Source organism: Monomorium pharaonis, chromosome 9 (genome assembly GCF_013373865.1).
Source record: "Monomorium pharaonis isolate MP-MQ-018 chromosome 9, ASM1337386v2, whole genome shotgun sequence".
In the NCBI taxonomy this organism is placed as follows: Eukaryota; Metazoa; Arthropoda; class Insecta; order Hymenoptera; family Formicidae; genus Monomorium; species Monomorium pharaonis.
In genome coordinates, this window is record NC_050475.1 from 12777682 (window position 1) to 12796572 (window position 18891).

Consider the following 18891-nt stretch of genomic DNA (forward strand, 5'->3'; position numbering starts at 1 on the left):
TTTATCTTGAATTTGTGATTTCTTTCTTATATTACTTAGGTTAAAACATCCAATAATTTTTTTGCTTAAGGGAAAAACCAAACACTTGGCGCCTTTTTTTACCTTTTTTAAAAAGGTAATTTTGTTGGGATATTTATTTACCATAAACACACTTATAACCCATATGCATATACATGAGGATGCCATGACATGAGGCGTAACTTGCATAATGGTCTTTGGCGCTATATCCGCGTTGCCAAGAATGTGCGGCAAACATATCATATAAAAGGTTTCAGAAATTTTGTATTTGTAATATTACAAAATACTACGTTGCAGGTACATTTCAAATGTAAAGTTTCAATCAAGATGATTGCAGAAATGTTGCAAATGTAATGTTTAAAAAAAGGTAGTCTCAGAAATATTACAAATGTGATGATACACAATTGAAACATTGAAACGTCTCTGCAACATAACTGAAACTCTTTATGCTATCAGGGAAGCTTTTAGTATGAGTTTAATTATATTGCTATGGTTATGTGCATCGAAAATACTGAACTAAAAAATCTATAAGGTAAACATAAATAAATAAACATAAATAAATAATAAATAAACACTACTATTACGTATTTAAAATGTACATGTAATCAGTAGCGACAGATTTGAGGATTTGACACCGAGTCGCAAGTGGAGAGGAAAAAAAATATAAGGCAAGAATTATATATGAGCGCTCACTGAGTCTGCAACATCGTTTTTGCCTTTAGATCTTCTTCCCCTCCACAGCCACGGCTCGGTATTGAATCATCAAATCTGGCAACATTGCATGTAATTCAAAGTCTACACATCTTCCCTGCATAAAATATCGAAAATATTTGAATGCTTCTTATTGAGATTGAATGCAAAGAATTCAGAAGATATTTAAAAAATATTCAATTGTATATCTTCTGAATATCTTCTGAATTCTTCGCAGTCAATCGCAATAAGAAGCATTCAAATAAATGCAAACCTTTGCATTCAAAAAGATTCACTTCTTCTACTAATTGTTATCGAATTCAGAGGCATACAAGATTTCATGGTTCTATTCACAATATCGCACTGATATGTATTGGCCACGATTCAATCTGAGATTTGTGCAAAGCAGAATTCACAATAAAATCTTGTGAATGTGAAACACTATTTTTGAATAAGATATTTTATGCAGGGTTATATATATTTAAAACATATATATTACATCGCTATACAGTGGAACCCCGCGTTAGCGGACTGTTCGGGGCTCTGGTCCGCTAACGCGGGGTTATCTCCTATTGCTTGGTTTCACTCCCACTTCGTGAAATTCAGGGACGTAACGGTATTGCCATCTAACCAGTTAATGTTTACGCTTAAGACTAAATGTATTCGATCATAAAATTGCAAGCAGAGCGTCTCAGATTAAGTCAATATTATCTATAGCCGTCCGAAAAATTCACATCTCGTACCTCTAAATTATATTCCCGAATATTTTATATTCCCTACACTTCTAATTTATTATTATTTTCTAACATATAATTTATAAATAAAATATTATCAAATTAGAAATCCAGCTTTGATTGCAATTGGTGTTCCTTTTTTTATGTGATTGCATTTAAACAATTTATTTTAAATTAGTGTTGGCTATTTTATTTACATGTGCGTGAATTTTTCAAATAAAAATTTATATAAAAATATATTTTTATTTATATTACACGAATAATATTTTGAAACAATTTTTTTAGACAATTTTTAATGACCATGTAGACAAAATAATATAAATTCTTAAATTAAAAAAAATATTAGCCATTTCTTAGTCTTAAATGAATTAATTACACATTAAAATCTTGCACAAATCTTTAAGAATACGTCGTAACTGCTTACATACTACGTGACTGCATTGCTATCCCCACACACGCTACTCATGTGGGCCGAGTGCATATGGAGGGGATAGTTTCCGCTAACGCGGAGTACACTAACGCGGGGTTCCACTGTATTAGCACATTTACATATCATAAATATAATATTTAAAGCATTCTGTTACATATCTTAAATAGATCAGACATATAATTTTGTTGCTGACATTCTGTAGTACATGTAACGTACATAACGCTACATAACGCGTTACCTCGTGAGACTTGATATTATGTATATGAGATATATATGTTACATTACTGTGTTTAGGGTGTCCCTTAATATCATAAAATCGCATACACATATAGTTACATACATACAATCGCATACATAAGTATATAGAAAACTCTAGAGTTATAGAAGCACTATAGATAGAATACCATAGAACAGCATACACAAACACAAACACACACACACACACACACACACATAATGTATCATAAATTCAAATATACACATAGATAGAATATCATAGAATTATCCTTACATATAGAATAACATAAAACTACAAACAGATATAGATAAAATTAGATAGGGTATATGTGATTGATACATGATAAGATGTTATTAAAATGGTGTTATTTATACAATTAAATAACATTCAACATGATAGTATTAATTAACATTAGGGATGTTATTTTTTTATATACAGTATTATAAATTGTCTGGTATAGAAAAGCATTAATTTCTTAAGTATGGAAACGGATGAAATATGATATGACTTATAATAAAATGAAAATTTTTATTAGTTTGACTAGGATACAAATTGATTACATTGAAGTATATGATAGGGTATTATTAACAATTATGATAGGATATTATTAACAATTTTGCATGATAATGAAACAATAAAATAGATAGAAATTTTACATTAAATTTAATTAATCGTGAGAATTAAAATTTTCTAGAAATAGATCTAGAAATAGATTCTAGACATAGATCATGATAAAGTTATTTGTATAGAATGTTACAGAACAACTTTTAATAAAATTTATATGTATAAAAACATATTAATTGACATAAACTTTTCCATATTCAACATTATTGAAAAAGATAATATTATAATATAAAATATTTATTCTCGGTTTACACAATAAAAATTGAGAACAAATAAACGAACCGTTTCGGACTTACTTGTCCTTCCTCAGCGTATCTTCTACTGGAAGTTCATAATAATAAGATACGTATCGATTGGTATCACAAAAAAACTTTCTCGGGGAGGATATTATCCTACTATTCTAACCATCCCCCTTGCCACAAAAAGGGGGTAACATATAATTTGGTGGACAGAGCGATTTTATTATCACATCCTTCCTTCCATAAAAAAAATGTAGAACAATGTATTAACATCCTTATAGAAAACGGTTACCCGTTAAACATGATATTCTTAGAAGTGGGTCGAAGAATAAAGAGACTTATAAAATACAATTTAAATAAAAAGAGAAAAAATAATGATTATAAGTCTGATGATAAGAAATATGAGGAAGAAAGAAAATCTTTTCTAGTTATGCCGTATATAAATAATGTCACTGACAAGATCGCCTCAAAATTAGACAAAAACGCATTAACATAGGTTACCGTTGCATAAATAAACTGAATAGTATCGTCAGGGTACAAAAGGACAGTAACCAGCGGACGGCTAACAACAACGTAATATATAAGATAGAATGCGCTAATTGTGACGCATCATATGTTGGACAGACGAAGAGACAACTAAGAACACGTATAAACGAACATAAAAATATTAGGCTTGATCCATCAAAACATACAGTAATCTCCGATCATATTATACAGTATAATCATACATTTGATTGGAACAATGCTACAATATTAAACACATAAAAGAATTATCATAAAAGATTGATCTTAGAAATGATGCATATAAAGGAACAAAAGAATGGGATCAATCTTATGAAAAACACAGATCTTTTAAACAAAATATATTTTAATATTTTAGATAGCTTTAAAGACTGACAACTCTTGACAATCTTAATATTCTTTCTTCGTCTGTGTAACATATCGATGTTGGTAGTTGCTACATTTTGAGTACAATGACCCATAAACAGAGAATCGTTTTAGAGAGACAATAGCAGTCTCATGTTCGCCTCTGCAGGAGACAGACATAGTAAGTCCGAAACGGTTCGTTTACTTCTCAATTTTTATTGTGTAAACCGAGAATAAATATATTAATTTGTTATATTTTCCAACATTAATTATTGCTCGTTTTGACCGTTTTTATTTATTTTGTATTGCGTTTACACAGCACGAGCTGGTTTTAATAATAATTATAATATAAGATATTATTAAATTACATTAAAAGTCTATGTAACGTCTCATTAATGTATTATACGTCATTAATTACCATATAAATTTTATCTGATTAAATAAGGTCCAATCATAATCTGTCATTTTAAGCAGGAAGGGGCACGGCAGTGCCTCGCGCGCGTGCACTTGGCGTGAGGCCACTACCGTGCCTCTTGATTAAATTGTTATATTTATATGCTTGTTTTGTTCAGTTATGATTTATATAATGTAGAAATATTTAAACACCATATGTCACGATGTAACTCTTACAGAAATATTATATTATAATATATCGCAACATAATTTTTCCGTAAGATTTCTATAATATTTCATCGTAATTTGTTACATTACTGTAATATTGGTGACATTATGTGCTATACTGCTATGTGAGAACATATACAGTGTGTTGAAACCTTCACGTTAACGCTCGTGAAGAAGTAGAAGATCGACATGAATAAAAATATCTCCAATCATTTCCGACATTCGTAATAATTAGCAAGTTATTTGTTTATAAAAATAACCGAATTCGCCTGGCCTACTGCCAAGTGCAAGCGTGTGGCGAGATAAGACACTATCCAGTGAGATGTATATGTTCGCTATCGTTAGACATGCAAGAAGTGGTTTACAAGCGGCAACATTTATCCTGATATAACAATTCCTCGCGTGCTTAGCGGTAGCGAATGCATGTCTCCGTCCCTATCTCGTCGCGCACTTGCATTTAGTAGTAGTCTTATAAGAAAAGGATTCACAGTACTTTTAATACTAAAAATAGATATTAGTTACTGGCTAATTTAATACTGCTTAGTATTACATTTTTATAAGGGTAGGCCGGTCAAATTCGACTATTTTTAAATAAATATTTTAATAAAAAAATCCCTTTAATCTTCTTACGAGCTTTGACGCAAATGGTTTTAGATACTCTGCATATTAAAAATAAGTTTGACTGATCCATTATTTAGATGTGGATTTGATATACCTTGAATAAAATAAAATAATATAACGGAAGTTAAATGCATTCTGTTTTATAGTCATTGCGTGGCCTTCCTCCAAAACAATACAACGGTACATTGGAACCCTATGTCACATTGAATATTATGAAACAATCGTGGAGTTACAGGAAGCGACAAAGATTGCATAGTTTTAGGACAAGGGGCATTAGGCATACCGCCAGTCCAATTTACAAAGAAACTTTTGTCATTGCAAACATAAAGCCGCAGGAAGCTAAGGTAAAGTTTTTATTATGTAGGACTGTAGGATATTATGTTTGAAAGAAAAAATGATTACTGTATTTTACTAATGTAATTTATTTTTTGTCTGAATATAATACAACATAAATTAATGTTTCGTAAGAATTTAATAGCACGTACTTTATTAATGAAATACAAAATCTGAAATTTACATTTATTAATGGCTTGTAAACAGGATTTTATTCTTTATAGGAATGGATATTAAATATTACTGTATATGATCACGACAGATATGCAAATCACACAGAATTGTGTTCACTCAAAGTACCATTGAAAGATATGAAAACAATTTTTTATAGTCCAGAGATTCACCTATTTAATTATAGAATGAAGCCGTCTTATCAGGTTATATATTTATGCACATTACAATAAACATAAATATTAAAAAAAATATTTAAAGAACGATTCAGAAACGATAGATACTATACACAAATAAAAATGGAAAAAAATAAATGATAAATAATAAACTCACGCAGTAAAGAAATCTGTGGAATCTCTTATTAAAGTATCTTACCACTGTTGTAATATTCCAAAGATATTCTTATACTAATTTGTATATATGAAATATTAATAAGATATACTAATGTCCTCACTTAATGAATGATTGAATTTATTAAAACCAATATCATTCATTAAGTGAGGATATTAGTATATCTTATTAATATTCCGTATATACAAATTAGTATATACGGAATCGGAGAGTTCAGAATTGATAAAGCCACGATTTTATATTTTAAAAATCTTGCGACAATTACAAATATGCAGCAACTATGTTCGTGCCGAGTGAGTCCCAGATGCGCACAGTAATAAACGGACACAGTAGGCTGAGTGAAACGGACACAGACCAAACGGACACAGTGCGAAACGGACACAGACCAAATGCGCACAGACCAAAAGCGCACAGACAAAACGGACACAGTAACAAATGCGCACGGACCAAATGCGCACGGACCAAATGCGCACGGACCAAATGCGCACAGTGCGAAACGGACACAATCGCAAATTCATGTGGTGCAGAGAATGCTTTTTGCACACACACACACAAACACACACACACACACACGGGGAGGCTTCGCCCCTCCTTTCTTGCACCCGCCCCGTCAGTAGGGGTGCCCTGAGAAGTTGCAACCCATGTGGTAAGTTCGTGCGCATTTGGTCTGTGCGCATTTGGTCCGTGCGCATTTGATCCGTGCGCATTTGGTCCGTGTGCATTTGGTCCGTGCGCATTTGGTACGTGTGCATTTGTTACTGTGTCCGTTTGATCGATGCGCATTTGGTCTGTGCGCATTTGGTCTGTGTCCGTTTGGTCTATGTCCGTTTATTACTGTGTCCGTTTCACTCAGTCTGCTGTGTCCGTTTATTACTGTGCGCATCTGGGACGCTCCCTTCATGTCATGGTACCTCATCAAGTACGTGATTAATTTTGTATCGTTCTCCGAATGTTGCATGCTTCTTCAACTAATCACACCATGAACGTCAATTTAATTCAACTTCATACATCAACACTCAATGGGCCATTGAATAAAATTGAAGAATTCTATGAATAAATTGTGTAATTAATCAATACATTTAAATTAGGAGAACAAAATGAATTGACATCAATAGTCAAACGAACGCCAATAAATGCATCTCATAATAAAATGTAAATCCGCATTTAACAACAAAATTGGAGGTCTAATTGTAAGTTCTCAATTTGATGTGGATGAAAACATGGAAAGAACTCAAAAGATTAGATATATTTCAAGAGACCAGGTTGACTTTTATAAAAATGTAGAGAAAAAACAAAATAGATAGGTGACAGAAAAAATTATCGAACTTACTCAAAGAGAATCCTTAAAAATGATTAAGTAAACCTACGGAAAAAAACATCCAGAAAACTACTTGAAGAAGAATAAGATCGAGGGATAAAGAAAGCACGAATAAAAAAAATTAGCCTTTGATCTTTATTCCATACATTTAATTATTAAATGTATGGAGTAAAGATCAATGCATTAAATTTTAATGCATATATCTTATTTATATATATTACATATATATTACAAAGTACGATAGCTATGGGTCAGGGAGAACGTATTATGCCTGACATTCGTGAACCTAGCACCTTCACCACTAAAAAAGTTTAGAAATGTTGCATAATTTTCTGCTAATTTTCTGCCCTAGTCGCAGATCGCAGGAGATTAAGACCAAAAGTGAAGGTGCTAAGTTCATGTAACGGTAGCATCCCCACTGAAAAAAAAAACATAAAAAAACAAATATACCAAATTTTCTGCTTTAATAAATTGTAAAGAGATATCAAAAATATTGAACGTTTATCAAAGTACCGGCACTCAGAACCGTCGTACCACAATGATATAAGAGAAAATGGTTAAAAATAAGAAGCTAACAGTACCACGGCAACTTATAAAGTACTTCCTCAATCAAATACTCATAAAATACACAATTTAAAAATGTTTAACTTGCACAATACCTTTAAAAAGCCTTAAAATTCACAAAAATACAAGAGTAAAGTACCTTTAAAAATTTAAATTGCTGCATTGACTGTGATATCAAAATGATCGCCTATATACGCCTATATACGCTTATATACGCAAAAGAAATTTTATAAAAAATGTACATCAGTTATATGCACACGTAAAATTTGGCCATTAGGTATTTGCACACGAAAAAATCCCCACCGTTCATTTGGACACGTAAAAGTTGCACACCATTCATTTGCACACCGCTCATTTCCCCATAGTTTATTTGCTCAACGTTCGTTTGGACACGAACAGATGCGCACCGCTTATTTGCGCACCGCTCACTTGCGCACCATTCACTTGCACTGTTCACTTGCTCATCACATTTGCACACGAAGAAATGCGCACCGATCATTTGCACACGGAAAGATGCGCACCGATTATTTGCACACGAAAGATGCGCACCGATCATTTGGACACGGAAAAATGCACACCGCTCGTTTGTCCACCACATTGTATTGGAAATCTATAAACACATGTGAACTTTACTTTGTTTGCAATGTATATGGATTAGCAACTTGAACGGGGTGGGTGCGGGAGGGGGAGCCGAAGGCCCCCTTGCACCCCTCTTTCAGGGGGAGATTCAACTTTACTAATCTTTCGGAAAATTTCGAAAAAGTGCAATCCTGATAGCCGCACGTGCCCTATATGCCAGCACATTTCCCGGATCCTCAAGACAAAATCTGAATGAAAATACTGAAGCCCACAGATTATGAATTCAGCATCTAATTCGTGTGACTACCAATTCGCCTTAGCTTTCTAAGTGTCGAGAAATATAATAGTTGCAATCTACATAAGAAGTTAAAGAAAGTGACAAACATTACCCAGAGACAAACAGTCGCAAAGTTAGTTAATAACGATAATAAACTCATCATAGAGAAAGAAAAGCAGAAGAATGTATGGAAGACCTACGTCACCAAACTCTTTAGAGTCGTTTGCTCAGTATCCTATGATATATCAATGTTAATCGGAATATAATTAAAGAGTTCAAAAATATTCAAGAAGATAAAGAAAACTTTAATTAAGCAAAATTTAGATTAAGGACAATTTTTACTACTATGTTGCTAAAAAGTACACAATTTTTATAAATTCTTTATAAAAAGGATGGTTGCAGACAGACTAACAAGGATCGATGTATATTTAAATATACTTTTACTTCATATTATACTAAGAAAATATTATGTATTCGTTATTTCAAGTTGGAGATGGTGGAGAGGAAGATATAATGCCAATACTTTTTATGCTCTATATTTATAAATAGGATGCGGAAATCTTTGAGTCTCATTAAATTTAAAACACAAACAAAGAAATATCTTAATTTCGCCAGTGAATACAAATATAAAACCAAATTCTTCTTATTGGATCGGCTCTTTTGAATTTCATACTTTTAATATAATATTATTTTCAGCGACACCCTGTAAATATTTTATTTTCTAAAACTTTCCACTTATTCCACTTGATATATCAAATATAGTTTTTACCTTTAAAGAGTAGTTTTCACCCTTCAAAGTAAACCTTCGCAGATAAAAAAAAATACGTGTCAAATTTTATTTGTAGTTTTACAAATGTGCAAAGTTTCATTAAAATCGGAGAGTAACACTTCCATAGATTTACTTATAAGTCATTTAATGTACGATATTATTATGCATTTCTTCTGTTACGTCCGGCCGATTTTTCACGCCGGCCGTCACGATTAAGAGGATGCTAAACTGCCCATCAAACTTGATTGAGGTCGATAATGCAGAGTCATTATTTATCCTTGTTCATGAAAAAATTTGCTTTAAAATACAAGTTATATAGCTTATACTTACAAATAAATGGTGTCTCGCAGTTTGGAATAGAAGGAATAAGACTATATTTGTCAAATTACGTTTACAAGCCGTAAAAAAACATATTTATGTGATCAAAAATTTTATTCATTTAAGCGCTTCTATTTTTAAAATATCTTTTTTGTACGGCTTGTAATCGTAATTTGACGATTATAATCTTATTCCTCAATCTATTCCGAACCCGGGAACACCATTTATTTGTACGTATAAGCTACATAACTTGTATTTTGAAGCAAATATTTTTATGAACAAATAAACTTTAAAAAATTTTTTGCATTTTTGGTCTTTATCTAATCGTCCCCGGGTTCATTTGTGTACGTACTTTAAAAGTGTAAAAGGATTATCAATTCTGTAAATTCAATTCGAAATTAAGTGATAAATACAGAATGTCGGTAAAACACACGGCTTTAGCATCCTCTTAAGCAAGGATTGTCGCCTTGCGAGGACGCGTTGCCGAGGCAACCGGACACTGACAGGCTAGCGCGCTCTCGTTGCCGAGGCCCGGGCTATCACGCGCCGCGAGCGTGCAGTCCGTTCCAGCGCGCGCATGCGTTAACAATTTTCATTAATTAAAACCGCGATAGTTATCACGAATTTTCCATCACAGAAAGGATCCTCCCCCTCGCAGGTCTCCTTTTGAGGCGCCTCTGCTCCGACGCATTAGTAATAACTATTTAATTAATTAATTAAACTAAATCGCTAATAAGTCATTAAAGAGGGGACAAGCCGACGTCCCCTTGCACTCCGGTGCATCTCCGCTCACGCGGGACCACTTGGCGCTAAGTAGCAAGGGCCGAGCACCTTCAGTTGATTAATTAATCGCGATACTAATTTCGAACACGAGGAGGAGCATGCGTTACCTCCGTAGTACCGGAACCTCCCATTCTCAACTCCGTTACAAAAAAACCGATTAAGGAATACGCGGAATTAACAGGCGCAAGCGATAGTTGTGCGCCGCGCGAGTTGAAAAAATGAATATAAACGCGAAGTTACATTTATAAACCCGACGATTATGAGATCAAAGAAATTAATTAATTAATTAACAAATTAGATGACAGGCGATATATAATTTATTGCCCTACTCTCACCGCTCTTCACCCCCGAATGCCCTCACTTGCGGGTATATAAGCCGCAATTTTCGGGCGAAATTCGGGATTTTGCCTCCTTCTCTCGCGCCGGAAGGCTGTAAGAGTCACTCCTTATTACTTTCGAACTTAGTATATATCCGCGATTTTCGGACTTAAAATCTTTTCGGTACTTTGAACTTAGAATATTTTCGCGTATTTAAACTTAAAATATTTTCACGATTACTGAATTTAGAATTTTTCTTGATTATTAAACTTAGAATTATTTCAAGAATTCGAACTTAGAATATTTTTGCGTATTTGAACTTAAAATATTTTCACGATTATTGAACTTAGAATTTTTCTCGATTATTGAACTTAGGATTATTTCAAGAATTCGAACATAGAATTTCTCGCGAATTTGAACTTAGATTATTTCATACGATCGAACTTAGAGTTCTTAAGCCATCAAGAGAGACTCAAGATGGCAACTCTCCCCCCCCCCCCTCACCGTACTAATTAATTTCTGTTGTAGCTTAGAACGGAAGTGCGACCGTAGTGAGCGTGCGCGTGCGTATTTAACATACTCGAGCGAATACGATTGATTGTGAAGGTGCGAGTTCTCAAATTATTTTCTTTCCAATTCCTCACCGTAATTAAAACCAAAATTTTGATAGCAAAGTCAAGTTTTTTTTTCTTTTCTGCTCTTTTTCTCCGCGTCGCGAAATTATACGTGTATGATATAATTGGTGGTGCTTCGACCCCTCTTATCTTCCTTTCATAGACAGTGTGAGTGGTGAAACATAGCGCAGAGTTGAAGTTCCGTACGGAACGCGGCAGCCCCCCTCACCCGCTGAGCGAGCGCTTTTCAGCGTTCTCTCGCAGTACACGGGAAGATCGTGCGCTTTGGTTCTTTCTCTCTCCCTGTCGCTACCCATCCTTCGAGAAACGACTAGCCAACGGTGCGGGAAAATGCGCGCTGCGAAGCGTACATCCTTCGCCGTCAACTGCCCCTACGAACCCAAAAGGGTTTAGCGTAGGCGCGGGGATCGGCGCGCTCCTAAGCGTACCGCCATTTTTTGACAGCACCGGAGCGGACACCAATGACGGTGCCGCTACAAACCTAGGCGCCTCCACCCACACATATGGTAGCAGGTACACGTCTCTCGGTCCTGTAGATTCACGCTTTCGGGCGATCCAGCGTCCTTCAAAAAATAAAGATAATCGCCGCGTGAAGCACCGTCCGATCGCGCCGTCCGACGAATAAATTGCGATCTCTTCCCAAGGAGCACACAATATTTTTTTAACGTTTTTTAAATATTTATTATTTATTATTCTTACATTATTAGCGTTTATTGTATAAATAATATTTATTTAGTATTTGTTAAACATTTGTTTTACATTAATTATTTATTTCAAATAATGAATTAGAAAAAATATTTATAAAACATTTATTCGACGTTTATTTAATATTTATAAATTATTAATTTATTATTAAAAATAATAATTTAAGAAAATTATTTAAATAATATTTATTTAATATTTATGTTACAATAATTAATTATTTAAAATAATGATTTAGGACAAATATTTATATAATATTTAATTAATGTTTTTATAATATTAATTGAACATCTTAATAAATTGTTTAAAATAATATTTACGTAACATTTATTTAATGTTTATGTAGTAATTATTTCACATTTAAAAAGTTAAAAATTTTTTTTTTTTATTTGACTCCTGGTTAGGAAGCGTTACTAATTATGGATCATAAATCAAGTGTAAAGGAACAGTGAATCTATATAATGAGAGTATTAAAAGCATATAAATGAAACCTCTAAGAGACACAAATTGAAACATCAGAACATAAAGAAAGTGAAGATTAAGACAATATATATTATCGAAACAATATGGCATATTAACAATACTCAAAAATTATAAAAAATGACATCTATTCTTAATTTTTTTAACGAACACAGCAAAAAGAGATCTTTTCATAAGTAATTCCACATGTAGCTATTTCGCATATGTAAAAATTAGTAAAAAACTGTAAAACTTTATGTTTAATTATAAAAACATGAGTTTTAAGTATACATGTTTCATCCTTTTGACAACAGCTATTGAAATGATCTATAACAAATATGTATGAATAAACATGAAGTACTCATGGATCATCACAAAGTGTTAGGTTGCGTACGATCCTCGAAGCGACGTTGACAGTGGCTAACTGTTGGATGGGTGACCGTTTTTTCGAGCGTTAAACATGTTCTAACAGGTACGACTGTAGATTTGCTGAAACATGTAGTCTTCTCCCCTAAGTTATCGTAGAAATTAAGCGATGTTGGACTAGTGAGGTTACGTTGAATTTATCAAAATGATTGAATAATGCAAACCATTTTTTGCTTTTAAAACATTAAGCAAATGTTCAGTAAATATTTAAAAAAAATTTGTTTGAACGTTAAATAAATGTTTATTAAATAATAACAGAATATTTTTTTTAATGTAAAATAAACATTTTTTTTTATGAGAAAAAGGGGACTTATCCCATTATTTAAATGTTTTTTTAAATGTTTTTATAAATGTTTCTCCAACATTTAAAAAAATATTTTTCAAACATTATTGTGCTCATTGGGTTATAGCGTATTACTACATTATTATATTAAGAAATTATCTAATTTACTGAGAACTTAAGAAATTCCCCGTAACAGATGGGACGGTCACGCCGAGGAGGCAGGAAAGTGCAACTGAGGAGGCTTTATGCCGAACTCGTTGAACACGAAGAGTTCGACCCCGCTGTTTTTTAGCGACCGCTTCCTTCCGCTCTCGCTACACCGCCGCCTCAGCCCTTGCCTTCCCCCTGCGACCTGTTTAAGGCACCCGCGCCTATCCCCAGCGGTGCCGACCCGGGCCCGTCGGGCGAGACTCGAGATCGTAAGTTCCAAAGGCTGACGATAGTGGCCATCGAGCCTATCTGACCAGGGATACGTCTCCCGTCGAAAATTACGCTCTTGAGCGATATTAAAAAAAGAGAAAATTTTCCTCGATTTCCCTTTCTTTCTTTATTTCTTCAACCCGCCTGCACTTACTCTCTCTGTTTCCGCTCGGCAGAGAGGGGCTCAAAAATTATCCTTCTAAAAATAGTACATTTCGCGATCCTAACCCCGCCGGACGTAACACTTCGTATCAAAATTATTATTGTTGGTGTGTGTCCCATTCCAGTATTTTAATTTTTTTACTCTATAGTTAATATATTTGTCAATTATATGTGGAGGAAAGCAATTATTTCTAAGAATGTTTTTCACAATTTCTAAATTCTTGTTGTGGAAGCATTTGTCAGCTAGTAAAATTGCTCGGTCGGTGAGACTTGTTATTATGTTAATTTTATATTTTAAGGGATGATTCAAGAAGAAATTTGCCGCCCCGAAAAGATGGGCTTTCTGTACAAATCAGTAACTTGTTATCTCTCCTGATGATCGTGATATCCAAGAAATTTATCAAATAATTTGATTCCACTTCATGAGTAAACTTTAACCGGGGGGGTGATAATTATTGAACATATTCATTATGTCGCCTATTCTATTTTTTGGAATAATTGCAAAAATGTCATCCACGTATCTACGGAGCAGGGAGACTGTAAAATTCAATTTTTGTAAGCATTCAATCTCAAGATCGTCCATCATAATATCGGCCAGTATTGGTGAGAGTGAAGACCCCATAGGACTGCCAAAAGTTTGTTTATAAACATTTCCTTTGTTTATAAACATTTCGATTTTACTAGCTGACAATTGCTTCCACAACAAGAACTTAGAAATTGTGAAGAACATTCTCAGAAATAATTGCTTTCCTCCACATATAATATACAAATACATTAACAATAGCAATAACGAACATGTAATATAACCGCAATGTCGCGAATTACCTAACAATTGTCACGTTTCTTTCAATATATATTCTTTGTATATGTAACTCTGACTGATATTGTATAATATTTTTATATTCATATATGGCGGAAAAGAAATATCTTTTAGTCTATATTAACTGGTACAAATCTTTATGCAAATATGATTACACGATGTTTCAACCAAAATTGTTGGCCCTTTTCGAGTGGATTTGCGACTTTCCACGCGAAACAAAAAAGAAAATAATAAGTCATTAGCAACGAGATTATTGAGGTTAAGAAAACTGTCATAGAATATGTTTGTGTTACCAATGCATGGAATGGATATGTTTATCTAAAATTCAATCACGCATATGGTTAACGTTTATCCGGTTAATTCAATAAAGAATTATGTAGATTACATTACCGCAATTATCTATTAATCACCTCAACTCTCTTTTCTTTTATCTCTGGAGAAGTTGCACGCATTTATTTGTGTCTGATTGACACTGGATCCGTTTTAATTAGCTTGCTGTGTCCGTTCATTACTGTGCGCTATTATTACATCTGAGACACTCCGTTTTTCAATGTAAGGATCGAAAGTGACTATATATTACCAGCATGCTTGGTGGCTATATTAACAAAATCCTATGTTATTGTTTAACTTTGTATAACTCGAAATGTGTACAGTCAAATAAAAAGTTAAATAACAAAAAACACTCAAGTGTACATACATTTGAATAATAATATGTTTAAATTCACAAAGAATTAGAAAGTACGTGTAGTTACCCAGCTAGCCGGGCCTGTTAAAATCACATATCATGAAAGCTTTACAGCAAGGATTTCAATTTTGACAACAATTTTATGAGAAGTAATTGTCTGTTACTTTGTCTTCTAAAAGTTTCGAGCAAATTTACGGCAAAAGTTTTCATCACACGATGCTGCAAATAACAGAGAAAGATTTGTACATAAATATTACGTAGAGAAATTACAAGATTTGCTCCGACACGATAAAATGCAAAATTTAAGCAAATAACAGAGCAAACCTTGCCACACGACATGACAATAAATTTATGGCAGGAACAGGAAATCTTGTTAAGTACAGAATAACGGCAAATTAGTAGCAAGAACAAAATAAAACTTGCCGAGCACACTTTTGCAACAAATTTGCGACAAGGTGTGTCCGTAAACAGCTTAGTTTTTGCTGGCAAGGCTTGTCGCAAATAGTATGACGCACATTTTATGCAAATAACAGGGTTGCATTATCGGGTTTTTAACTTTATTTCTGGGTGACTTTACTATCTATCTCGAGATAGCGCATTTCTCGTGAAAAAGATTTACCTACTGGATTAATAAAAGGGACTCATCGAGAACAAAGAACCAAGTACGATTGCACCATTCACATATGATATTGGACTAATCAGTTTAATATTTTATTTTTGTTATCTTAATTTCGACAAGACTTGTCCTGTTCTTGCCACAAATTTGCTATCATATTGTGCATGGCAAGGTTTGCCTTGTTTTTGCCACAAATTTGCTATCATGCTATGTACAGCAAGGTTTGCTCTATTCTTGCCACAAATTTGATATTATATTGTGTACAGCAAGGTTTGCCTTGTTCTTGTTGCAAATTTGTTATGCTTTACTAGCAAATTTTACTCTGTTATTTGCATAAAATATGCGTCATACTATTTACAACAAGCCTTGCCAGCAAAAGCTAAATTTAATAGTGGACACACTTGTCGTAATTTTGTTGCAAAGGTTTGCTCAAGTTTGCGGCGAACTTCGCACAAAGTTTGCGTCATTTTGCTAGCTGGATAAATGTTAAAATGTACCTTTAAAAAGTTTCAAAATTCTTAAAAGTCAAAACGCCTTATAACAAACGTTAACTATTGTGTATTGTCATATTAGCGCCATCTCATAACGGCAGGCTACTAAACAAATGATTCCATAAGTAATTATTAGAATTCGTCCGCTATTAACGAAGATAATACGAGTGGTCATATTGTCTACGGTATTATTTTCTCCTCTACTAAAAAAGTATTTTTTGTTTTATGTAAAAATAATTTTAAAAACTTGATTTTCTAGAAATTGTATGTATTAAAATATATAAAACTACATTATAATTATTTTTATGGTAGCTATATAACAATAAAAGAAGGGTGGGCTTTGTTTGCCTACAATTCCGATTGTCTATAGCTTTGTTTGTACACAAATTTTGCAGAGTTGCTCGATTGCCTACATTCCCGTTTGTCTACAATCTCAATTGCCTACAGCTTTGTTTGCACACACGAAAATAATTAAGGTACAAGAGTAGGATTGCACACATGACATTATTGCGCAGATACACATTGCACACACGACAATATTGTACACATGACATTATTGCGCACATGCATATTGCACACATAATAATATTGCGTTGATACACATTGCACACATGACACTATTGCACACATGCACATTTCACACATGACATTATTGCACACATAAGATAAAGAAATAATATTAAAACATTGCACACATTCGAATTGCACACATGCACATTGCACACATGATATTATTACGCTCATGTATATTGCACACATGATATTAATACGCTCATACGCATTGCACACGTGACATTATTGCACACATGCACATTGCACACATGATATCATTGCGCTCATATACTCTGTAAGCAAGAGGAAGGAAGTGAATCCCAAATGCGTACAGTGTAAAAGGGACATCACCAATCAAATTCTATAAATTTATCCTAACATTAACTAAAACAGTAATCTGATTGGTGGCCGTTTTATACTGTGCGCATCGAGTAGCATCCGTTTGGCCACCTCAATATTGGTCACGTCAATATTGACCACGTCAATATTGACCACGTCAATATTGACCACGTCAATATTGGCCACGTCATTATTGACCACGATCCCGATTGACCACGGGGTGGATTGGCCACGTCATTATTGGCCACGCGTCATTATTGACCACGTCAATATTGGCCACGCGTGATATTGCCCACGTCAATAATGGCCACGTCAATATTGGCCACGCGTCATTATTGCCCACGTCATTATTGCCCACGCATCATTATTGCCCACGCGTCATTATTGCCCGCGTCATTATTGGCCACGTCATTATTGGCCACGTTAATATTGGCCACGCGTGATATTGCCCACGTCAATAATGGCCACGTCAATATTGGCCACGCGTCAATATTGACCACGTCATTATTGCCCAAGCGTCACTATTGACCACGCGTCATTATTGCCCACGTTAATATTAATCAATCTTTTTGCTTAGCGTGGTAAGTTGCAAACCCATGTGGTGCAGAGAAATGCTTTGCACACACACACACACACACACACACACACACACACACACACACACACACGCGGGGGAAGTGCAAGGGGGGCCTTCAGCCCTCCTCCCGCACCCATTCCGTCCAAGTCGCAAACCTATATACAGTAATGACGTGAGCAATAGTGACGCGTGGGCAATAGTGACGTGGGCAATAATGACGCGTGGGCAATAATGACGTGATCAATATTGACGCGTGGCCAATATTGACGTGGCCATTATTAACGTAAGCAATATCACGCGTGGCCAATATTGACGTGGGCAATATCACGCGTGGCCAATAATGACGCGAGGCTAATATTGACGTGGGCAATATCACGCGTGGCCAATATTGACGTGGCTAATATTGACGTGGTCAATAATGACGCGTGGCCAATAATGACGTGGCAAATCCACCCCGTGGTCAATAATGACGTGGCCAATCGAGACTGTGGCCAATATTAACGTGGGCAAACGGGACGCTCCCTGCGCATCTGGGACGCCCCCGAGGAAAGTGTGGAGGCACGATTCTGATAGCTTGGACGCCTTAATTTGATGATGGTTTCTGATAATATTTTTTATGCTAAACAAAAATCAGGTCTTAGGGCTAACTGCTTTAGTTTTTGAAATATACCATATTTAAAAATATAAATATAAATAGATTAAAAATAAAAAGAAAAGTAGACCTCGTTCTGCATGGAAAGTCGCAAACCCCAAATCCAATATAGTAGGCAAATGGGAATATAGGGCATGTAGGCAATCGAGCAGCTCTACAAAATTTGTGTACAAACGAAGCTGTAGGCAATCGGAATTGTAGGCAAAGAT

The 18891-nt window shown here is 34.4% G+C and overlaps 1 protein-coding gene across 11 annotated transcripts in view; it reads left to right on the top strand.

Annotated features, from left to right (window-relative positions):
* Nucleotides 1-18891, top strand: part of LOC105837894 (synaptotagmin-2) — a 68340-nt gene that overhangs the window by 39301 nt on the left and 10148 nt on the right. For all 11 annotated transcript variants that reach the window (XM_036291751.1, XM_012683067.3, XM_036291752.1 and 8 more), the window contains 2 exons: nt 5229-5426; nt 5640-5792. In XM_036291751.1, the coding sequence (XP_036147644.1) occupies nt 5229-5426; nt 5640-5792 (351 nt within the window). The remainder of the gene's footprint in view (nt 1-5228; nt 5427-5639; nt 5793-18891) is intronic.